A 23,228-nucleotide genomic window follows, 5' to 3' on the forward strand; every position below is an offset into this window, starting at 1 on the left:
CCCCCTCCCTCCTCCCGAACCTTGTCCACTCTCCCTTCATCCCCGCACCCGCGGGTCTCATTCTCCATCTGCCCTGACTTGCCATTTCCTCCTTGTGGAGTTTCGGGAAGCTGGAGCTGAAGAAAGGGAGGAGGGGCAAGGAGGAACAGCGATGGGCAGTTAAGCACTCAGTCGAGCATTCAGCAGAATCTCGTTCATTTGATGTTACATAGTTCACAGACCTCCGACGTGACGCAGGAGGGAAAAACTCAAAAAAATTATTTCGCTCGAGGATGATGAGAACAAACAGATTCTGAGGAGCCCGCAGGCTCACACGCTGTCCAAGAAGTCTCCCAGCAGCTCCTCCTCCTCTTTCGTCTTCTTCAGCCCTGCACACGGAGGCTCTCACGACGCGCAGGGGAGAGGCAGCTGACTTACCTCCCATGGTAGGAGGAAGCACAGAAACCCCCTTCTCCGTGACGTGAGGCTTGGGCTTTCGGATCCCCGATTTCTGACACATGCTCATTTCAGGGAAGAAGACAGAAGAAACGAGGCCAAGAGAATGCGAGGGAGGAGGGAGGAGGGAGGAGGGAAGAAGGCTTACTTTTCCACTTTGCGTGAATTCTCGCCAGCTGTCGATGCGATTCAAGCGAGCTTCGTCCCAATCTTTTGCGACGTTCTGAAGTAGCAGAAGGATCAGCGGTCATGAATGGAGCAACAATAGCAGAAGGATCAGCGGTCATGAATGGAGCAACAATAGCAGAAGGATCAGCGGTCATGAATGGAGCAACAATAGCAGAAGGATCAGCGGTCATGAATGGAAAAACAGCGTTTCACCTCTTGCACTTTTGTCTCCTGCTTGAGCTTGGCTAATGATTCCTTGTCTCGCTTCTCGTTGGCGATGAAAACTTTCTCTGCATGAGATCGTCGCTTCTCGAGCTGAAAGATTTTGTCAGAGGAATGTCTCAATGCAAACTCACGGACCTGGTTCAAGATGCGCAAAGCAGCCTCTCTCGTCCCGTCCACTAACATGTCCTCCTCCTCTTGGTTGAATTCATCTGCATCCGCAGTCTGCAGGAATCGTCATCATCTCCACCATCTACTAACTTATCATCATTGACCAAACAATGAACTCCATCATACTGATCTCCATCGTCTCAATCCTCCTCCTCATCCTCATCCTCCTCCTCCTCCTCCTCCTCCTCCTCATCGTCATCGTCATCACGCATGTTAAGGGACCTGAAAGGTATCATCCTCTGCTTCCGTGCGCGGTCGCTTCTTGACGCCACCGAAGAGAGCACTGCGAAGTTTGTTCACATCCGCAGTTCGCACTTTCTTGCGAGCAGCTGCTTCCTCCCGCTCCTGGCGCTTGCGCTTCTTGAGCTCTCGCTCGGCCTCCTGCCGAGCTGCATCCATCACTTCGACATAGAATTTGCGTTTATCCGCATCCTCCAGCTCGGCCAGCGCTTTCTTGCAGGCTTCAAAGGCTTCCTCGGCACGGGGGTGCTTGCACTTGTCAGGGTGCACCATGAGCGACACCCTCCTGTAGCCCATCTTGATCTCCTCCACCGTCATGTCCACGCGGACTTGCAGCACCTCGAAAGGGTTCAGCTTGTACTTGAGGATTCGCTCAACTTGCTGCTTCCTCTCCAAGTCCGAGGTTTCGGAAAAGAATTCTGACAGGAGCTCGAGATCAGCCTCTGCCAGCGGCTCTTCCGGCGGCTCCTCCTTCTTCTCCTCTTTCACTTTCACGTCAGACTCATCAGTCGCCTTTCCTTGGTCCTTATCCTTCGCCGCGTCCCCTGCAGGCTCAGCTTTGGCTGACGGCATGATCTCCGCAAGCCCCTTGAGGAGTGTGCTGTTTTCAGGCTCGTAGCGGAGACCCTCCTGGTAGGCCTGGATCGCCTCGTTCCTTCGGTTCAGCCCCACCAGCGCAGCCGCTTTCCTTCCGTAGCCCTTGGCCCATCGAGGAGCAAGGTTGATACACTTCTGCGCGTCATTCAAAGCGCTTTGAAACTGACTGACAGACGAGTATGCAGCGCTTCTGTTGGAGAACAGCACGTGGTTGCTCTTGTCCAGCTCGATCGCGTCCGTGAAGAAAGAAACAGCATCCTCGAAGTTCCCGGAGCTGAACGCCTTGTTGCCCTTACTCTTGAGAGTTTCAATCTTGCTTGCCTTGGCCGTTGCAGCGCTCTGCTTCTGATCTTCCTCCGTCTTGCATGGGTCACTCACAGCTGCGCTTTGAGATTTCATCTCTCCGAACGGCTCGTATGATGCGTTCTTCTGCGCCTCGACATGTCGCTCTTTGAGGTCCTCGATCGCTTGCTTTGAAGCCTCTCTGCCGGGCTCGAGCTCAAGCATCCTCTGGTGCACTTCTATCGCCTCTTCGAACCGATTCAGTCCTTCCAACGCTGCTGCTTTCCTGCCATGCCCTTTGATCCAGTCAGGATTGTTCTTGACGCACTCATTGGCGTCGTCCAGAGCTTTCTTCCACTCCCTGCAAGAGCATGTGCTCACTCTCAGCACGAACATGGTCGCAGTACCTCAAACGCGCGTATGCAGCACTTCGGTTGCTCAACAGGACGTGGCAACCTGGACGTTTCTCCAACCCAAGTGTATAGAACCAGATGGCATCATCGACCTTATTGGCTAAGAGAATAAGCAGAAATCAGATGCAGAAGAGATACATGCAGAACATCTGGTCAAGTACAAAAGCTTGTTGACGAGCAACAGGACAATCGACATGCCAGAAAACAGAGACCATCTCCGTTCATACGAGATCAGAAAAGAGATAACATATTGATTCATATGATTTCGCATTCAGTGAGGTCAGAGTTGCATCGACACTCCACGACAGTGCGAGAGTGACAAAAGACCCAAGTGAAGTCGAATCATGCTCGTGTGCATGCGTATGCGCATGAGTGAGAGCATGGCGGACGAGAGGCAGGAAGAGCAAGCATCCTCACCTTGAAGCATCTTGTTCCCCAGCTCCTTGCAATCGTCTGCGCTGCTTCCCTTCACCCCCCCCGGCAGAAGAGCCTCCGCTACCGCCGCCATGGAATTGTCTGGACTCTTTTTGGGCCTCGTCCCCGCTAAGCCTCTGGCCTCTTCCCCCTCCTTGCCCTCTTTACTGTAACGGCTACGTTATATTTGGGGCAGAGAGGGGATGTGGGGGACCTCTAAGGAGATGGCGGGAAGATCATCAAATTAGGACTAGGGAAAGGAGAACGAGAGCAGGAGGAGCAGGAGGAGCAGGAGCAGGAGCAGGAGCAGGAGGAGCAGGAGGAGCAGGAGGAGCAGGAGGAGCAGGAGGAGGAGCAGGAGGAGGAGCAGGAGCAAGAGAAGAGAAGAGTAGATAAATCAAGAATGAGGCAGTGTCGGATAGTGTTGGGCTGTGGAGTTGCTTTTAGTTAAGACATGCCGGATGTCGTGCCGATGGTGTGGTGTCGACGTCAAGAGGTTGCTGTACATGGTCGTCTTGTTCGGTCCTCTTCTGCAAGCTCCGTCGCTGGCAGATATTTCTTTGAAAGGCGATACCTTCGGCCAAGCATGTTTGCCCATCCAACGCGCCGGATGGAGCTCGGGAGGTTTACACAGCATTGCAAGAGACCAAGGCGAAGTGATCCGCAAATTACCCAATAGCGACGAGACTTTCATCCTCGACTTTGGGAAGAACAAAGGGAAGAAGCTGACAGAAGTGTCCAAAGAATACATCTCATGGTTGGTCAACCAGCAAGTGTACAAGAGCAGACCCGCGCTTCATGCTGCTCTGCTGTCCATGCAGATCTTCAGCAAGACCTCACAGTCCTCGTCAGTGGACAAGCCTAAGGAGGACAAGGGCCATATCAAGGGCCACCAGCACAAGGAATCCTGCAAAGCGAGCTTCCATGATCGGGAAGTACTTGCTAATATGCCTGGCCTGGATGTCCCACATGCTCTTATCGCTCACCTTCCGTCTGCTCAAGGCTCTGCGTCATTGGCCAGTGACACGACAGTCGAAGTTGGTGACGGCGAGCACGAGGAGGATCAAGCTGATGCCCCTGACGTCCCGTCGAACTCGCCTGACCCGTTCAAGACCGTCAAGAATAGCGAAAAAGCGAGAGAGGAGGCAGAGACAGGGGTTGCTTGCAGCCATGGCAGCAAGATCAAAGTTGAGAGAGCATGGAAGGCAGCGCACTCGCACGTGTCGGGCTGAGGAAGACGACCATCACTTCCTTCTTCCAACGAACGGGCAAAGTCGAGGGCCTGACGGGCGTCTTCTCGTTCTCGCACACTGAGAATCCTGCGACACCTTCGCCGAAGAAGATAAGGAGAAGCAATCTTTTGCGAGATGAGCTCAGGTGCGAGACGGGGCAGGGGGAGGATGGGGAAATGAAGAGCGGCAGGGGGAGGGGCAGGGGGAGGGGCAGGGGGGAGGGGCAGGGGGGAGGGGCGTCGTTTTCATGTGCTTAGGTTCACTTCTAGTTGGATCCGATCGACTCTTCCTCCTCACCTCCGCAACTCTTCTCTCGCTCCCTCCATCGTCTCAAGATTCGTGCGGCCGCTGCCCTGCGGGTCGGCGACGTACAACGAGCGACTTACGGCTGAACTTGAACTCATCGACTCGTTGGGTTTCGAAGAATGCTTCCTGCAGGTGAAGTGTAGGGAGGGAGGAAGAGAAGTAGGAGTAGGAGTAGTGGTAGGTACAGGAGAAGGAGGAGCAGGAGGAGCAGAAGCAGAAGCAGGAGTAGCAATGGGAGGAGGAGGAGGAGGGGGAGGAGGAGAAGCAGGAGGAGGTGGAGGAGCAGGAGCAGGAGCAGGAGCAGGAGCAGGAGGAGGTGGAGGAGCAGGAGCAGGAGCAGGAGCAGGAGCAGGAGCAGGAGCAGGAGCAGGAGCAGGAGCAGGAGCAGGAGCAGGAGCAGGAGCAGGAGCAGGAGCAGGAGCAGGAGCAGGAGGAGTAAGACCAGGAGCAGGAGCAGATAGTGTAAGACAGGAGCAGGACAGAGGGAACCAGTGAAAGCTGACATGATGGCGGCAGGTCCTGAAGTTGCTCGAACTTGCTGAGGGGATGCCTTACATAGTCAGAGGGTCTGCTGCCGGATCTCTCGTGTGCTACATGCTCGGAATTACTCACATCGACCCTGTACAAGACTTCTCTCGCTCTTCACTCCTCTCTCCTCTCCTCTCTCCTCTCTCCTTTCTTCCCCCTTCTCTCCCTCTTCTCTTTTCCTTCTCCCCCCCTTCTCTCCCCCTTCTCTTCACAATCTTGTAGGTCAAAGAGAAAATGTCGCTCAGTCGCTTCATGAACGCGTTGAGAAAAGATCTGCCAGACATTGACATTGACTTCCCTCACAACGAGGTTCGTCACGCCTCAGCTTCTCTTCGTCCTCGAGCTTCTCACTCCTCCTCCTCCTCCTCGTCCTCCTCCTCCTCCCTCCCTTTCATCCTCCCTCCCTTTCATCCTCAACCGCTCGTCTGTGCTTTCATCATCCCCCTTTACGTTTCCTTATTTCCTCTTTCTTTCCTCTTCTTTCCTCCTCCTTCATTTTCCTCGTCTGCATCATCCCTTTCCTTGTTCGTTTCCTCTTGACAACTTCATAGAGAGACAAAATCTTCGAGAGGATTTTCCGTCTTTTCCCCTCTCAGTCTGCGAGGATTTCAAACCATGTCAAGTTTCGAGAGCGATCGGCCAAACTTGAGTCTGCCAGAAGACTTTCACTACAGTGAGTGACTCCGTCCCCCGTCCCCCGTCCCCCGTCCCCCGTCCTCCGTCCCCCGTCCTTGCTCATTCCTTCTGCTTCCTCCTGCTGCCCGTGTTTCTCTCACGACCTTGGCAGCTGCAGGATACCCAGGGGGGTCAGCCCGGGCGAGTTCTTTCAAGGCCCCGTCAAGCTTCGCTACCAGGAGCTGGCCAGCAGCCTCGTCGGTCGCTTCCGCTGCTACTCTCTGCACTGCGGGGGCCTCGTCATCCTCGATGGGGGAAAGTCGCACGTGCCGGAGGAGCAGCTGGTGAAGGAGACGCGGGAAAGGCCGGGAGAGCGAAAGTTTCTTGACAACCAGGTCAAGTGGGACAAGAGAGATTGTCAAGAGCGCAAACTTTTCAAACTTGACATCTTGTCAAACCGCGGGCTGTCGCACTTGTGGAGCATCTCAAGGAAGCATGTGTACGAGTATCCAGCGGACGACCAGCAGACGGCGAAGCTCTTGCAGGAGGGCGACGTGATAGGAGTCATCTTCTGCGAAAGCCCGGTGAGACAAGCTTCTTCCTCCTCTACCACATCTGTTTACTTACTTGCTCCTCCTCCACCACCTCTTTCCTTCTCTTCGTTGTCTTCCTTCTCCCTCTCTGGCGTCCAGGCCATGAAGAAAGTTTTGCGCATTCTCGCTCCCTCAAACAGACGAGAGCTTGCGCTCGCTCTCGGTCTCGTCCGACCAGCCGCGCAGGTGACCAGCAGCTTCACTTGCTCTCCTCACGTCATGGCAGACGGCCAGGAAGTTCGGGCGTGAAGATCTTGTGCGGGAGACGTTGCTCTTGTGTTTGACGATGACGTGATCAACATGCTCAAAGTGATGTGCCTCCTCCTCCTCCTCCTCCTCCTCCTCCTCCTCCTCCTCCTCCTCCTCCTCCTCCTCCTCTTCCTCCTCCTCCTCCTCCTCCTCGTCTCTTCTATTCCCATCGTCCGTCATGCCCTCTGCTTCCTCTCCTCACGCTGCCTTCAACGGCTCACCTTGAGCAGGAACTGCTCGGGTGCTCAGAGGCCAGCGCGGAGCTACTGAGGAAGGCCTTCATCAAGGGCGACCCTTCCTTCCAGCTCGAACTCGAGCGCGGCATGGCAGTTGGAAACTTCACTGCGATGCAGGTGGGCAGTCAGCTGGGGGTTGACACCGTGACAGGCGTTTGACAGGTGAGAGATGCTCTGCTGAGGTTGGCCAACACAGACAAGTACTCCTTCTGCAAGAGTCACGCGGTAGTCGAGCAGCAGCTGCTGCTTCCTCCTCCTCTCCCTCACCTAATTTGCTGCCAGATGGGATACGCTCACCTCAGCTGGGCTCTTGCTTACGAGAAGGCGCACAGCCCAGCTGCTTTCTGGAAGAAGCACGTTGAGATCCTGCTCGGCGATTCAGAATCCGTCTACCGTGATCATTCCCCCTCTTCCCTTCTCCTGCTGCTCAGCATACCTCCTTCAGGCTGCTGCTGCTTCTTTCTTCCCTCTTCCCCTGTCTCGTCCTTGCCTCACCAGCTGACGTCATGCAGGCCCCTGGGTCTACAAGCGCGAGGCCTTGTTGGCTGGTGCCTCGCTGGCGGAGCAGCAGCAGCCGAGCCTGAGAGGAGGAGAGCTGGAGCCTGTGGAGCAGTTCATGTGCTTGACATGGAGGGGAGGGAGGGAGGTGACGTGCGAGCAGGAGGTGGGGAGTCTGGCTGGGAAGCTCGTTCCTGCCAGGATGCTTCTTCGATACCAGCAGCAGGTGAGAGTCTGTCGGCGTTGGGTGACCTGATGGATGCGACGCCCAGTGTGACGGGGGAGGAGACGACGGCGAAGTTTCGGGGAGTCTGGGCGGCAGGAAGGAGGTACAAGAACAAGGTTTTCTTTATCACTCTCGGCGTGGGCAACAAGCAGTTTGTCGACCTGGTCTGCGACGTTTCTAACCTGCGCGTGGGGATGGAGGACTTTGACGAGGCTGCGTCAGCAGCCTTCCTGTGGGGCGACGGGTAGGCGATGAGCTTGTTGGCGGTTGACTCACTTCACGCAGCCTCCTGCAACGAACCAACGGCAACGTCATGGTCCTCTGCCGCAACCTCAAGTGGTCTTAGGAAGGTCAAGCGATTTTCTCTGAGATCCGTTGGATGTAAACTAGCCTTCGCTCCTGCTGCGCCCTGTCAATCTCCTCCCATCGCCTCTCCTTGCGCGTTCGCTTTTCCTCCTTCATTCTCAGGTACCACCGCCTGCCAGTGCATGTCAGCGCTCCAGCTGGTCAAACTTCACTATCGTCCGACTGGATCTTGCGGAGGGACTTGTCTTGCAGGGTCGCATGCAGCCGATGTTTGATCTGCCGCCTCGTCAGCTCACCGGCCTGTCAGGAGCCTCCCGGACCCTCTCAAACATCTCCTCCTGCTCCTCCAGGTCCGGGCGGTTGAAGTACTCGGCAAGCCCATCTGCCCTCCAGGTGAACCGGCGGAGCTCCTGGTACCAGGCGCCGTCCTCGTCGTCCTTCCAAGCGAGGTAGAGGAAGCGAGTGTGCTGCCTGCTGGGCGACTTGCTTGACGGGGTTCTCACCACGATCTCTTGACCCCCTCCAGCTGGAATTCAGCACAGAGGAAGCAGAGCAGCAGCAAGCCAGCAGACTCACCGCAGAAGCCCTCGAAGCTCCAGCGCTCATGTTGGATGCAGTGTCTCATGTTGTACTCCCAGCTGGCGTCCTGCTGTCCCATCAGCGCCTCCTCGTCTCGTCGTCTCCCCGCACTCGCTCGCTCATCTCTATCAGCAGCATCCCAGCCTCCGTCAGCACCTGTCCCGGTTGTGAGGCCATGGCAAGCGGAGAAGAAGACAGCACCAGCAGGCATTCCTCCCAGTCCTCCGCCTTGTCCTTGTTGCCGCTTTCTGCGTGGAAAAGATCGGATGCCACTGGAGCAACTGGAGGAGGAGTGGGGGGAGGGGGAGGAGGATGAAGGGGAGGAGGAGGAGGAGGAGGAGGAGGAGGAGGAGGAGGAGGAGGAGGAGGAGGAGGAGGAACCTTTCAGCTTCCAGGCTTTCCCGCGACGTAAAGCAGGTTGATGAAGCATATCGTCCATCTGCAGTAACCTTGAGCTGAGAGCTGCTGGGGGAGAGCTGGGAGAGGAGCCTCACGCGGCGGGCTCGGAGGTTAATCGACTTGCGCTTGTCGCTCATCTCCTTCTTTTTGTTGGCGAGGACCTCGCTGACGTCAGAGTTGAGCCTGCGAGGAGCCGATGAGCCAAGCCAGGAGGGAAGCAGATACACGCACAAGATGATCTCTCCCGGTAGCTCCAGCAGGTTGAGAGATCTATCCGCATGCGCTTCCCGGGGAGGAGAGTCTCTGTCTTCGTCGAGCCTCTCTGCCCTGCTGACTTGCAACTCCTTCTTGACACTCCTCGCTCTGAAGCAGACGAGATCAGCTCAGTCACGCACAAGCATGTTGCTGCCTTCTCAGTGGAGATTTGCTTCCCTCCTTCACGCTCTTTGGCTGTTTCAACGGCAGCGACTTGGAGCCATCGAAGGGACGCGGCGGGAGATCGTTCGACCTGTTCCTGCAACCAGCACAACCTTCACAAGCCTCGCGATGACAGTAGGAGCGTCACGCTGCTCACGAACCAAGAGGGTTGGAGCTTGGAGACGTTCATGAGCTCGGGACGGAAGGTTCGAACAAGCAGGTTCTTGCGGATGGAGCTTGCTCGCAGCCGGTTATCTTGCTCCTTCACCATGTTCATGTGCTGCATGTTATGCAGCAGCCTTTCGCTCCTTCTGTTGACCTTGTTGAATCTCTGACAAGCAAGTGAATCGCGATAGAGGAGAACAAGGTCTGACCGTTTGCACAGCTCCCAGCAAGACTGTCGCCTCGTCCTTGCTCAGATTCCCTCTCCTTCGCCTCATCAGGCACCAGCTGAAAGCTTTCAGCTCGTCGCCTACCTGTCAAGTCCCATGCTTATCCTATCCGACGTCTTGATCTCCGCTATGAACCTGCTCGGCCCTCATTGTCTTCTCTATCAAATCTCTTCGTACTCTGAGAATTTCTCAGCTCTGGTCGCCTCCAGCTCGGAAATGTGCGAATCATGCGCTTGACTCGACGATCTTTGCTTGGCGGCATCTGAGACCATGTAAGCGGTTATGTCTGTTACTCCTCCTGCGGCGCAAAAGAAAATCGAAGAGGAGAACAAAGGTGTAAACAGACGCATACAAACATTCAGTCATCAGAATCGCCTCCACATGTCATCGAACAACATCACACAGCCTCTGAGCACCGGCTGCCTCCAAGTCCATCCAGGACTTCTCCTCCTTCGCCATCGACTTCTTTCCTGCTGGTCTAGGCGGCACCAGAGCTTCGCCTCCCTGCAGCTCCAGGGGATGACTGCTCGACATCAGCGGCGCGAGAGCAGCAGAAGAGAGTCCCGCACATCTTGACGTCTCGTCTGACTTTGCATCCTCCGCTAGCAAGCAACTCAGTCGCGCCTCCTCACGCCGATCTGCTTGCCTCACCCCTTGTAACCCCGCGCCTCCAGGAACCTCCGCGTGCCCAGGTAGAAGCAACTTTGCCGGAGATCCTCCCGCTCATGCTCCCGGAGGAAGTTGAACCTGAGAGGAGGTCAGAGGCACGGGGAGCGGAGGAAAGCCTTCACGTCGGAGAATCTTGCGATGCCGCATACGAGAACCAAGTCGACTCTCTGCGATCTCTGTGCTCATAGTCGGGTTTCTGGTACCTCGCGGTCAGAGCTGGATGCTGCCGAGGAGAAGTGAAACTCTGGTCGTAGCTGCTCTGTAATCGCGCCCTAGCAGACAAGGGGATGGAAAGAGCTGAAGTCATGCTTGTATCTCTTACAAGCTCAGACTATGTGCCAATCACCACAGACTGAGAGTTTCAACCAACTTTTGACTGCACATCCTTCGACTTGACCGTGAGTCAAGTCAAGTTGGATGTCTCTCATGCTCAGTGGGTACTGTGACGGCATGTCACCTGTTGCCATGTCTGAGTCCCATGTCACGAGTCGCTCGCTCTTGTCTTGTGCTTGTTCGGCTCTAACGGAAGGACAAAAAAGGATCCATAGGCCCGTAAAAGGTGGTTTTACTGTATTCAGGTAATTGAGAATAAATAAAATTCTTTCAGCTATCATCTTTCTTTTGGACCAATAGCCCCATAGCCTCCAGCTGTCCATAGGTTCTAGGGGTGGTGGGGTACTATGGTAGGGGTGATGTAGGCTCGAATTGAGGTCGTTTTCAAGGGTAGGGCAATGAAAGTCTAGGGTCAGGGTTTTGGGGGTTCCTCGCAGCGCGGCATGGGGGAAGGGAGCAAGGATGGACACGGGAGGGAGGAGGAGAGGGAGAGGGAGGAGAAGGAGAGGAAGAGTGACAGAGATAGGAAGAAAGACAGAGATGATCGAGATCGAAAGTCATCCCGAAGATCCCGCTCCAGATCGAGATCGAGGGAAAGGAGGAGGAGGAGCAGGAGCCCCGACCGGAAGAAGGATCGGGATCGACGATCTCGCTCTCGCTCGCGAGACAGGAGAAAACGGAGCAGAAGCCCCGACAGGCACAAGAAGAAGGACAAAGACCGGCGAAGATCCAGGAGCAGGTCCAGGAGCAGATCTCGAGACAAGGATGAAAAGAAGAGGAAGCGGGACGAAGAGAAGGAGAAGCAGAAGGAGAGGGAGAGGGAGAGAGAGAAAGAGAGGGAGGGAGAGAAGGAGACGACAAAAGAAAGTGAAGACAAAGAAACAGAAAAGGCCGTGGATAAGGAGAGAGAGAAAGAACTTGAAAAGGAAAAGGAGGTTGAGGAGGAGAAGAGGAAAGAGGCAGAACTGGAGCAGAAACGGAAGGAGCAAGAGGAGCTAGAAGAACAGATGAGAATCAGGAGAGAGAGAGTGGCTAAATGGCGCGAAGAGCAAAACAAGTCATCGGGAAATGCTGAGGAGGGTGCTGGCACCGAAAGTCATGACACCGAGATGGTGGAAGCAACGGAGATGGTCGAAGAAGAGACGAGCCAGCAGAAGCAGCAGATGGCGGAAGAGAACTACTTTGATAAAGACGACGACGACGAGGAAGAGATGAAGCCTGCAGCCATGGAGGAAGCCGGCGCTACTGAACCCCAGACGAATGAAGGAGCTGGTAAGGCGGAGGAGGAAGAGGAGGATCCCCTCGAGGCCTACATGAAATCCGTGAATTCTGAAGTGAAACAGCTCGAGGAGGTAGACAAGAAACGGATGAGCAACGTTGTGGACATGGACTCTATTCTGAAGATGAACAAGAATCAAGGTAGTGCAAACCAAGGGAAGTCCAGGTCCATGGAAGGATTGGGGGTTAGGATGGAAGTTGAAGACAGTATTCCCGACCTCGATGAAGAATTGAAGAGAAAGAATGAGGAGTTTGATATCAAGCAATGGTTAGAAAGTAAGAACCAATGTAGGAATCTTAGACCTGTCGATCATTCTCAGATGAACTACGTGCCGTTTCGACGCAATTTTTACATAGAAGTGCCTGAAATCGCCAAGATGACCGATGACGAAGTCAAGGATTACAGGTCGACGTTGGATGGAATCAAAGTGCGAGGAAAACGCTGCCCGAATCCAATCAAGACTTGGTTTCAATGTGGTCTCAGCGATCGTGTCCTTGCTGTGATCAAGAAGTTGAACTGGAAGAAGCCAACACCTATTCAGTGTCAGGCGCTTCCTGTCATCATGAGTGGCAGAGATTGTATTGCCGTCGCAAAAACTGGATCGGGAAAGACTGCAGGCTATCTGCTTCCTTGCTTTCGCCATGTGCTTGATCAACCTGCTATCGAGATTGGTGATGGACCAGTTGCGCTTGTTTTTACCCCAGCAAGAGAGTTGTGCATTCAAGTCTTCTTACAAGCAAAACATTTCTTTAAGCATACCGGAGTTACAGGATGTGCAGTCTATGGTGGTGCACCAGTGGCAGACCAAATTGCTGAGCTCAAAAAGGGGCCGCAGATTGTGATTTGCACTCCAGGCAGGATGATTGATATGCTTTGTGCCAATGCTGGAAGAGTAACGAATCTACGAAGAGTGACGTACTTGACCATCGATGAGGCTGACCGCATGTTTGACTTGGGCTTTGAGCCACAGATTACAAAGGTACTTGAGAATACGAGACCAGATCGCCAAACTGTCTTCTTCTCTGCTACATTCCCCAAGCAGATGGAAAATTTGGCAAAGAAGCACTTGAGAAACCCCATCGAGATGGTTGTCGGCGGTCGAAGCGTAGTGTCTGATACCATCGAACATTTTGTCGAGCTTCGTGAAGCGAGCACCCGCTTCCTACGCACTCTTGAGTTGCTTGGCGAGTGGTATGAGAAAGGACAAATTCTGCTGTTTGTGGAAAGACAGGAAAGCTGTGATGAGCTGATGGGTATGCTAATCAAGCAAGGGTACGCGGCCCTTACATTGCATGGTGGTATGGACCAAGCAGACAGAGACTCGACCTTAGCAGATTACAAGAATCAAGTTGCCAACATATTGATTGCAACCAGTCTTGCTGCGAGAGGCCTTGACGTCCCGGGGTTGAATCTCGTCGTCAACTATGATGCTCCCTCGCACTATGAGGACTATGTGCATCGAGTGGGACGTACGGGAAGAGCTGGGAGGAAGGGTACTGCGTACACTTTTGTTGACCCGTCGCAACGACAGCTCATTCCTGATCTTGTTCGCGCCTTGACACTTTCAAATCGACCAGTCCCTAAGGTAAGATCCATCCCTACCTCTCGTCTGCAGTATCTCTCTCACGTTTGTGATACAGGATCTGAGAGATCTCGTAAACGAAATCAAAGCCGAGAAGAAGAAGGGCAATAAGGTTGCCAAAGGCTCAGGCTTTGGTGGCAAAGGGTATAAGTTCGATGAGGCTGAGCAAGCCAAGATGAAAGAAGCAGCGGCGAGATCAAGAAAGCAGTTGCTGCTTCAGAATGGCGAAGAAGTATCTGACGACGAAGAAGAGCCCATGCAGGATGAAGACTTTGAAGAGCAAGCTACCAATCTCACTGTCCAACATCAGCAAAAAGTGGCTGATTGGTCGGCCAAGACGATTGAGAAGGAAAGCAACAAGGCATTCAATGACTTGGTAAAAAAGGCGACAGGAGGTCTTTTGCTCAAGGACATTGTCCCCACCAACGCAGCTGGTGTTCCAACGGCAGGCGCCATCGGTATGCCGTTCGAACGTAACATTTCAAACATGTCGTTTGATTGCGTTGCAGCTGGCGTTGCACATCAACACCCGACTGCTGCACCTCAAGCCGGGCAAGCCGGAGGTCAACCTTGACATGCAACCCTGGTTACACTGACACTCTTGCAGGAGCACTTGTCACAAGCGACATCGCTGCCCGCGCCAAGGCTGCTGCGGCTGCTCTTGGTCTCACCGCCTCGTCCGGTGGGGCAGCAGCTCCGATGGCAGGAGGCGGAGCGTTGGTGACTACAGGAGGAAATCCGCCGTCAGCCATGCAAGCCATGGAGGCTGCCAAGAGAGCAGCCGCGGCCTTGGGTCTCGGGGGCGATGGGACAGAGAATGATCATTATTCAGAAGAGCTCGAGATCAACGACTATCCTCAGGCAATTGCTCGCGACGAGACTTGTTGCGCACCTGACTGAACTCTCAGCACGCGAGATGGAAGGCGACTCATCGTGACAGCATCACTCCCATCATTGAGTTCTGCGATGTCTGCGTCACGGCAAAGGGCATCTACGTGAAACCGGGCCTCAACCCCCCACCTGGCAAGTGCTCTCCCTCGTGACTCGCGTTGAACTGCCTGACTTTCGCTTTGGGCAGGCGAGAGGAAGCTTTATCTGCTGGTGGAGGGAGATTCAGAGATGAAGGTCAAGAGCGCAATCAATCAGGTCATGAGCCACTTGCCTCTTGTAACAGAGTCTGACAAGCCCTCAGTTCAAGAAGTTGTTGCAAGAGGCCACGCTGGAGTCGGACGAGGCTCAACGTCCTTTGTTCTCCAAGTACACTGTGTAGGGTCTACTACACTATACTTGTTTACTGGTTTCATGATTAAAACTTTCTGCCAAATACTCGTTTCTTCCCATTCAACTCTTGTCTTTCACCTCAGGTGAAAGTTAGCCAAAAGCGGCGAAGAGAAGCGGCGAAGAGGAGTGGAGAGGAGGATTGGCAGCTCACGAGGTTGAGCTTGAGTGGTTCTGCGCTCCTTGTGTTGTCTTGTGCAGGAAAGTGTGCGGAGCCCAGGTGAACTCCGGGTAGACCATGGCGTACGAGGTCGAACTCCCGCTGTGTGAGTAGAGCTTATGCTTACTGCTGACAGACAAGAACTTTCTTCCTTTCATGCTCTTCTCAGCTAAAAGTATCTGGTCACTTGTGGCGTCTCCTGGGTAGCTAATCTGCACCGACTTCAGGCTTTTGAGCGACGACACTGTAGATGCAAGCGGCTGCGTTCTTGAAAGTCGATCCTTGCTGGCACGCAAGCTAGATGAGTGACCCTTCAAGATCGTGCGATCAAAATGAGGAAGATCATCCTCTTGACTCCAAATGTTCATGACATGCACTGTGAACGATTCTCTTCTTTGGCTCGGAGTCAACAGGCCATCGCGCTGCATGGGCAGCGATGGAGCTGCTTCCCTCACAGGATTGGACCTCTCATCAGAGACATCGCGTCTTGTTCTCATTGTCTTCTCTTGTCCATTCCCGACTCCTCCTTCACTATGAACCCTCCGCGCATGGCGCTCGATGCGGGTCCCTGCAAGCCATAGCGGTTCCATGTTGGATCGATGTCCCGAGCTGGGTTCAGGGTGGGGATGAGGCTCGCGGGCCGCCCGGCCGGGCCCGGGGCTCGCCGCAACTTGAAGGCTCCGAGTCAGTGAGGCTCAGGCCCTGATGCCATAGCCTAGTACTCTGACTCTATCTCGGCACCGGCGTTCGGCCCGGCCCAGCCTGTACCGGCCGCTACCGGGTACTCAGTAGCCTAGTAGCGTACCGTCACGGTGGCACTGCGGCCGCAGTGAGTCCAGCACGCTCAGTTCCGAGCGGCCCACTGGGCCGGGGCCCGGCGCGGCCAGTGATAGTAGTTCGGAACTGGCTCAGCTGCCGCCGCGCCCAGGCGGGCCGGCAGGCTGACAGTGTCACGCAGTTCCCGGGGCCGCCGCACCGGGCCGGGCCGCGCCCGGCCCGGGCCGCGCGGGGCGGCCCCTCCGGATCTCGGAGTCATGACTGTCGGGTGCCCTCAAATCTTATCCCACCGTCGGGGGAGATCCGTCTACGCCGTGACTACCCTACCTCCTTCTAAGGGACTACCCTACCTCATATACAAGTACCCTACCTCCGCTACATCACCGCGACTACCCTACCTCTTCTTTGACGTCCCTACCTCCCACCATCCAAGCAGTGAAATGAGTCACCCCCAACCCCCAAATGCTCTACCCCACCGAGTACTCCACCCGTATCGCCTCTATCACCCCCATTCCATTCCACCCCACCCAAGTAGATATAATAATCATCTCGCTGGTGGGGTGGGGTGTATGCTGAGTGGCTGAAACATGCGCGGGATCTTCTACTTGATGTGGACTACCTAGGGGTAGTTTTTATCAGGGGTAGGGGTGGGGCGGAAGATGACTGACTACCTACCCTTCGGATATTGAAAACAACCCCTGTTGCTCGCTTACCTCCGTTTTGTCCACCACTCGGAAACCTCCTAGGTATCACCCTACCCCCATAGATGACACATATAGTACCCTACCCCGCCATCGGATCTCGCTCTGAAGAGTCCCCAGCAGAATCGAGCCATAGACGAGTTGGTGTACCCCCCGGGTCCCTCAGGTCTACCCCCAAAACTCCCCAGGACCACCCACCATTGATACTCATTCCCTCAAACCAAATTCTGATCACCCATCTTGATAGGGGAGCCTAGGGGTGTAGGGGTGTAGTAGGGTGCTGATGTTAATAGAGGGGGGGAGGGGGGGTGCTCGATGTAGATATCGAAGGTGGGGTGGGAGGTATTAAAATATTTAAGTTAATATGTCCACGTCGATGAAAGTAGAGGTTGCGTTGACCCCATCCTCTTTCACCAAGGTACCGGTCATTTTTCATCTCCGTTCCAAATTTGTACACTTGGTACCAATATTTGATTGAAACTTGGCAAATTATTTTTTAAAATTTCAAAATTTCAAGAATAAATTTCTCAATTTTCCCACCCCACTATTCTACTAGCGCTTTGTTGTTGGAGGACTTGGGACAACGGTACAGAAGCACCTGCATGGTGGGATACCCCTACCCCCATTACATTATAGAAAACCACCCCCCCGTATCTCCCCTGCACTCGAGCGGCAGCCATGGGCTCGGTCGTGGCGCTGGTTGCTCTCTCCCTGCTCCTACCGGCGCAGGTAAGCTGGATATGCTCGCTCTCAGTCATCTATGCCATCGACCTCCTCCTTCCTCTTCTTTCTGCTCGGCTCTTCTCTTCGTACATCGCGTTGCGCATCGCATTCTATGGATCATGCTGGATCACATGCCATAGCGTGGTCCAGCAGGACGTCGAGATGCTGGCTCTATATTATCTTATGTTGCTCATCACACTGTTCTTGATGTTTTTCATTCTATGCCTGCTTCAATTATGTTCTTGTCGACGATTTGTACAAAGAGTGCGAGTGTCTTTCAACTTGTCTGTGCATGTTTGCTGTTGTGAGTTTGAGTTTCGCAGGCCTTTTACTTGCCGGGTGTTGCACCAAGAGCATTCAAAGATGGCGAGCCTGTCAAGATGAAGGTTCAGACTTTGGTGAGCACTGAGACTCCGCTGCAGTTCGACTACTATCAGGTGAAGTCTTCGACACATAACTGGAGGTCTTTTGTAATCTTGGTCTTCCAGCTTCCTTTCTGCCAACCAAGGAGGGTCCAAGATTTGCCTGAGAACCTCGGAGAGGCTCTGGCTGGCGAGAAGGCTCACACCTCCGCTTACAAGGCGCGTGTGCGCGTGAATGAGTATTGCAAAGTCCTCTGCCGCAAGACCTACACCCCCAAGCAAATGGAAGAGTTTCAGGATTTTGCCATTCTTGAGGTAATCCATGTGAGAACCTTCTATTCCCACTCATCGTCATGTTCAGTACCGTGTGAACATGCGATTGGACAACCTCCCTGTGGCTGAGATGATCAACTTCGCTTATGAGGACAAGCCCGACAAGACCATGCAGGTTTCAAAGAAAAGGTGATGCAGATGATTTCGAAATGATGTTGGATTTTCAAAGATTTACAATCTTGGCTATCCCGTTGGTGGCAAGCTTGCTCCGGAAGATGGTTCCAAGAAAACGGTACATGCATAAAGGAATTACCAAGTTTGCTGATCAATGCTCAGTCGCAAAGCACCGACACATATGTCTTGAACAACCATTTGCGCTTCAAGATCAAGTATCACCCTGTTGACACTGGAGATGGCATCACCTCCGAGGGTGAGCGAGGCAACTACATTGTTGGATATGAGGTAAATCTCTGTGGATGCTGAGCCCTGCTCTGAGCCCCACCTCAGGTCATTCCTTTCTCCATCAAGCACACCTACTACGGAAAGTGGAATCAGTCGGCCGTGCCATACCATCCCCTCACTACCTGTGCTGGAAGCCCTCCAAATGGTCGTTTCGAACGGTCTGATCACAAGTAGAAGTTGGGCTTCACTGAATCGCGATGCAGCCATCAGCCACAGGTCATTGACCCTGCTGAGGGCGGACAGGTCATCTGGACTTACGACGTTGAGTGGGAGCTCAGCGATGTCAAGTGGGCTTCACGCTGGGACGTTTACCTTCAGGTATTGTTGATAGCAAGAGTGAAAATGATCGTAATTGCTTGTTTTCAGATGACTGATGATAACATTCACTGGTTCTCCATCGTCAACTCATTTGTCATCCTCATCTTCCTCACCGGGTAACAAGGGCTTAGTCTCACTTGAGTCTGCTATTTACACAGTTTTGCAATCAGTATTGTTGGGTTGATTATGACCCGCATTCTCCGCAAGGATTTTGCCAGATACAACGAGGTTTGTAATGTGTTGTTCGACCATTCGGATAGTTAGTCTCACCGTCCAGGTTGCTCTTACTGAGGAAGAACTTGCGGAGGCCAATCGTGAGATGCGGTGATGTTTTCTTTGTGTGTCTGTGTGATGGGCATCTCATCTGTCCGTACAGTGAGGAGACTGGCTGGAAGCTCGTCTACGCGGATGTCTTCCGTGCTCCTCCTTTTGGAAGACTCCTCAGTGTCATGACGGGATCTGGGCTGCAGCTGTTCATTATGGTAGACTCGTTGTTGATAACCATATCCGAAGCAGCTAACTCTTGTCGGATAGACTATCCTGACCCTTCTGTTCGCTACCTTGGGATTCTTGTCTCCAGCCAACCGCGGAGCACTTCTCTCCTCGGTGACTTTGATGTCTCAGATTTATGGTGTGCTCACTCGCTTTCAGGTCCTCGTCTTCTTCGTGTTGATGGGCCTTCCAGCTGGCTACATGTCGGCTCGTTTCAGCAAGATGTTCAAGGAGGTTCGATCGGGTGCTGTCAACTCGATTGCAACCTGACATGGTTTGCAGGACAACCATTTCCAGACAGCCCTTTGGACTTCTACCATCTTCCCTGGAGTGAGTCCTTTGATTCACCCTCAATCAATCTTATCTGACTTGATGTTGGTCAGGTCTGCTTTGCCGTTTTCTTTGTGGTGAACCTTGTCGCTTGGGCGAAGCGATCGTCGACTGCAGTTCCTTTTGGTAGGCTCGAGACAATTTTGACGTGACTGAGACTTTCTTCAGGAACTCTCGTGGTCTTGGCTTTGTTGTGGTTTGGTGTTTCTCTGCCGCTCGTATTCTTCGGAGCCTTCCTGGGATACAAGAAGGACCCGATGACTGTCCCAGTGCAGACTAACCCCATCCCCCGTCAGATTCCTCCCCAGGTTTTTCTGTTGATTCTGATGTACATTCTCACTTACAAAAATAGCTCTGGTACCTGCAACTTCCATCTTCCATTGTAATGGGAGGACTTCTGTCCTTTGGAGCTGTATTTGTCGAGATGTTCTTCATTATCTCGTCCATTTGGCAGGTGTAGGAATATTCAAAATTTCACGGCATGTCTGATCGCGTTTGCAGCACCGTTTCTATTACATGTTTGGATTCCTTGCACTGGTCTTCATCATCCTCATCGTTACCTGCGCTGAGATCACCATCGTCTTGTGCTACCTCCATCTGTGCGCTGAGGACTACCGGTAGGGAACGATGCAAGCATGATGTGAATGCTTTCTGATGATGAGCAGATGGTGGTGGAGGTCATACTTGACCTCTGGTGCTGTCGCTTTCTACATGTTCCTTTATGGAGCATACCACTACTTCACCAGAGCTCACCCTTCGGCTCACTTTGACTCTCTCGCATCGAGCGTCTACTTTGGGTAATAGATTCCGATTTCATTTTGTCCTGCGTGCGGGATGCTGACCTTTGACTTGCAGATATCTGTTCATCTTCTGTTATGCAGTGTTTGTTTGCACTGGGTACGTTAACGTAGTGGTTTCACGGTCGGTCTGACTTGTTAACAGCTTCGTTGGGTTCTACTCGTGCTATCAGTTCATCGTTAAGATCTACAGCTCAATCAAGATCGATTAAGGGACAAGAGTTGGTCTCGGCGTTATGACAGCCTTGAGCCGGCGTCTCTTCATGAAACATCTACTCCACCTGTGAATTTGAGCCTTTAATTAAAGAAGCAAGAGACCGCTGACGCGACTGTAAACAATAGAGCTGGTGCCGGTAGTCTTAAATGGCACCGTAGAGCCTCACAGGGAGCTCCTGGCGCTTCCCCGCTCTCTTCCTCCTTGCCGCGACGATCAGGGCGATCATGGCCACATTGAGAACCACGAGGATGGCGACAGCGGAGGTAGACGAACCAGCGATGCGCTGGAAGAAGGGAACCTCACGCACCCTCACTGAAGTCTGGGCGAGGGAGTGAAGGTTCTCGGAGAAGTAGTAGCCCGGCAGCTGGTTCTTGATGTGTGCCGGAAGGTCGTGCTTGTTAGCAAAGACACCAAAAACAGTGGAGCCAGTGTCGAAGATGACGGTGAAAGTCTGTCGAGGAGTTCCGATGCCGACGTCCATGAAGTACTGGGTTCCCTTCTGGTTCACGATGGGGATGCGATCGACCTGCGTGAGAATCTCCTGGTGCTGGGCTGGGTACATGACCTCGTTGCCACGGAGAGCCCTAAGCTTCGCTACTGGAGCGCTGTTGAGCTCGAAGTTAGCCAGCACGTTTCTTGTGACAGGAACGTAACGCTTGTTGAGCGGAGCAATGCCGATGATGGGCTTGTGACCTGTCATATCGAACTCGACGATGTATTCCCGGAAGAAGACATCTCCGACGAGCAAGCCTTGCATGCCCTCAGGCGACGGCTGTACGCAAGTCTGATCGGTCTCGGCCAGGTACCATGAAGAGAAGGGGACTTCCCAGGTCTTCTGCCCGATCTCCAACCAGAAGGATCTTCCCTTCTTCCAGTGCTTGGCGAAATCATCCCAAGGAACGTTCGCCAGCTGGCCTTGCATGGAGTCCGCAGGGATGACCAAGCAGGAGGTGCCAGAATCCATGATAGAAGGAGCTCCGTAGTTGCGCTGAGCCTTGGACCTGAACTGCAGAAGCTCGACCGCTGATCCGTAGTTGTCACCAAACTTCAAGGAGGTGACGCCAACGATGAAGTCGTCGGAGGCCAACGCCGGTGTGTACCACATGGTACCTTGAGGCAGCGATTAGCCCACAGCAAAGCACAAGTATGTTGGGTACCTGAGGTGGTTGCGGGATCGTATCCTCCAAGCTGAACCTCAGCAGCATCATCGGTGGAGAAGAAGGAAAACTTGCGCTTGAGGTTCGCAGCGTTAGTGTCCTGCAGCACCGTCAGAACGTCTGGCGCCATGCACTCTCAACACGCCACCTTGTTCTCAGCGTCGGTCATGGCAAACAACACAGGGGTCGGGAGGTCACTGCCAGCCTTGGGGAGACCGAAGCCGAGGATACCGTCGACACCATTGAAGTCAGGGCTGTTGCAATCGGTGATGACACCTGCGCTGTCGTCACGGCAGACACTAGCACACGCCGCCCGTACCGAAGGGAGAAGTAGCCTTGTAGTCGCCCATGTACACTTGATCCACTCCAGAAAATCCCCTGAGGTGCGATCCATCCGCATAGTTGAGGTCGAAAGTCTGCAGCGAGAGGTCAAACTTGGCCCACAGGTCATCACAGGGAGGGTAAAGAGGTACCTGTGAGGTTTGGGCAACGAAGGTAGAGGACTTGCTCGCATCGAAATGCCTCGAGTCTTGGGGCCTGCGGTAGGGCGTCAACTTACATGACACCAACATGTCTGTCATCGAACCTGTAGGCCTCATCGAAGAGCTTGTTGGACGACTTCTCATCGGCTACCTTGAACTTTCTGCTATGCATGCGAGCATGTCGGCTGACAGATGCGCACTAGAAAACGTTTCAGTCCACAAGAGACATGGCATGCATACAAGTACCTGAACCCTGAAGGATGGGTCGGTATCACAGGGAAGCTCGTCTCTGGCCATCTGCAACACAGTGAGAAACAAAAACAGAGAAGCGAAAGGGAAGGATGAAGAAGCAATGGAGTGCAAGTGAGAATTTTATCCTACCTGGTCAGCATGCTTCCTTGCAAAGTCGTCAAGCTCTCGAACGTCAGTTCGGACATCCTCCCTTGCAAAGTAGGCATTGAAGTCTGCAAACATGTAAGAAGAAACATTGATATGTTGATAGCCCGACAGCAAAGACTACCCTACACAAATCGCAAGTTGCAGCAAATGGGACCGAGATGATGAAGGCATCGAACAGAAAGAAGATGTCAAGAAGAAACGAAAGCATGACATTGGTAGGAGTCATTCACCAGAATTTAGAAAAGTGGGAGAAAAGAAATCAGCTCAACAATGATCATTCACGGCACAACTGGCAGCAACGTAGGTGAACAAAACAAGATGAACTACATGAGCAGCAAGTTACAATCAACTTGTAGCTTCGAAACCTCTCACTGGATTTGCTCACCTCTTGCTGCTTGTCTTCCTGTCTCTTGAATCTTCGTGGGAACTGCCATGCCGACCCCCAACAGGCACGCCAGCGCCATGGCAGTCGCCAGCCCCCGTCCCACCATCGTGTCCCCTCTGAAGAGTCGTACCACCCTACCCCCAATTTAACGATATCTTTTCGGTGGATACCCACATATAAGGTAGGTAGGGTTCAAACGAAAACAATACACCGGTACATGGTCCCTAAAGAATTAGAACTAGAGGGTAGGGGTGGGGTAGGGGTACTAGTCAGAGTACGGGGTGATCCCTTTCGGTATACTTTGCCCACATCCCCACTCATTCTGACTCTCACTGCCGGGCTTGAGCCAGGGCTTGAGCAGGGCTTGAGTAGAGCCTATAGTACGGCCCCCGTCACAGTGCTGGTCAGTGAGGGCCCGGCCAGTGATCGGACCGGCGGCACCGAAGGCCGGCAAGGCCGGACGGTCCGGCCAGAGCGCGGCCGAAGGCTCACGGGGGGCCGCTGGTGTTTCGACGGCGAACACTTAGTGACGTA

The 23,228-nt window shown here is 53.6% G+C and overlaps 6 protein-coding genes across 6 annotated transcripts; 4 read left to right on the plus strand and 2 right to left on the minus strand.

The window, feature by feature from the left end:
• Positions 1-574: 574 nt before the first annotated feature.
• On the minus strand, positions 575-1,809 carry GUITHDRAFT_73426 (hypothetical protein; the record flags this gene model as incomplete). Its single annotated transcript, XM_005830032.1, has 3 exons — positions 575-658; positions 817-963; positions 1,312-1,809. Coding segments are annotated over 3 exons (729 nt in total), but the record flags the coding sequence as incomplete, so codon positions are not given.
• A 1,594-nt stretch (positions 1,810-3,403) lies between these two features.
• On the plus strand, positions 3,404-4,174 carry GUITHDRAFT_140691 (hypothetical protein; the record flags this gene model as incomplete). Its single annotated transcript, XM_005830033.1, has 1 exon — positions 3,404-4,174. The coding sequence occupies one exon, from the start codon at positions 3,404-3,406 to the stop codon at positions 4,172-4,174; it is 771 nt and encodes a 256-aa protein (XP_005830090.1).
• Positions 4,175-4,711: 537 nt separating this feature from the next.
• On the plus strand, positions 4,712-7,771 carry GUITHDRAFT_140692 (hypothetical protein; the record flags this gene model as incomplete). Its single annotated transcript, XM_005830034.1, has 13 exons — positions 4,712-4,942; positions 4,997-5,101; positions 5,231-5,317; positions 5,560-5,681; positions 5,796-6,207; positions 6,316-6,402; positions 6,696-6,818; positions 6,864-6,926; positions 6,984-7,095; positions 7,214-7,319; positions 7,363-7,425; positions 7,472-7,669; positions 7,711-7,771. 13 exons carry the CDS (start codon positions 4,712-4,714, stop codon positions 7,769-7,771), a joined length of 1,770 nt encoding a protein of 589 aa, XP_005830091.1.
• A 3,192-nt stretch (positions 7,772-10,963) lies between these two features.
• On the plus strand, positions 10,964-14,929 carry GUITHDRAFT_159806 (hypothetical protein; the record flags this gene model as incomplete). The annotated part of the gene is made up of 8 exons (XM_005830035.1): positions 10,964-12,066; positions 12,091-13,384; positions 13,440-13,776; positions 13,891-13,944; positions 13,989-14,242; positions 14,290-14,404; positions 14,460-14,527; positions 14,861-14,929. The coding sequence occupies 8 exons, from the start codon at positions 10,964-10,966 to the stop codon at positions 14,927-14,929; spliced, it is 3,294 nt and encodes a 1,097-aa protein (XP_005830092.1).
• A 2,044-nt stretch (positions 14,930-16,973) lies between these two features.
• On the plus strand, positions 16,974-20,373 carry GUITHDRAFT_163927 (hypothetical protein; the record flags this gene model as incomplete). Its single annotated transcript, XM_005830036.1, has 22 exons — positions 16,974-17,026; positions 17,344-17,457; positions 17,509-17,697; positions 17,744-17,830; positions 17,885-17,947; positions 17,992-18,117; positions 18,163-18,275; positions 18,321-18,435; positions 18,484-18,551; positions 18,606-18,663; positions 18,713-18,759; positions 18,812-18,917; positions 18,970-19,041; positions 19,087-19,161; positions 19,210-19,257; positions 19,311-19,383; positions 19,426-19,565; positions 19,610-19,711; positions 19,759-19,874; positions 19,923-20,054; positions 20,113-20,154; positions 20,200-20,373. Coding segments are annotated over 22 exons (2,006 nt in total), but the record flags the coding sequence as incomplete, so codon positions are not given.
• Positions 20,374-20,413: 40 nt separating this feature from the next.
• GUITHDRAFT_110843 (hypothetical protein) lies at positions 20,414-22,800 on the minus strand (the record flags this gene model as incomplete). The annotated part of the gene is made up of 9 exons (XM_005830037.1): positions 20,414-21,381; positions 21,429-21,528; positions 21,577-21,704; positions 21,748-21,844; positions 21,902-21,965; positions 22,015-22,109; positions 22,157-22,207; positions 22,292-22,374; positions 22,695-22,800. 9 exons carry the CDS (start codon positions 22,798-22,800, stop codon positions 20,414-20,416), a joined length of 1,692 nt encoding a protein of 563 aa, XP_005830094.1.
• Positions 22,801-23,228: the final 428 nt, after the last annotated feature.

Source organism: Guillardia theta (genome assembly GCF_000315625.1).
Source record: "Guillardia theta CCMP2712 unplaced genomic scaffold GUITHscaffold_48, whole genome shotgun sequence".
Taxonomy (NCBI): domain Eukaryota; class Cryptophyceae; order Pyrenomonadales; family Geminigeraceae; genus Guillardia; species Guillardia theta.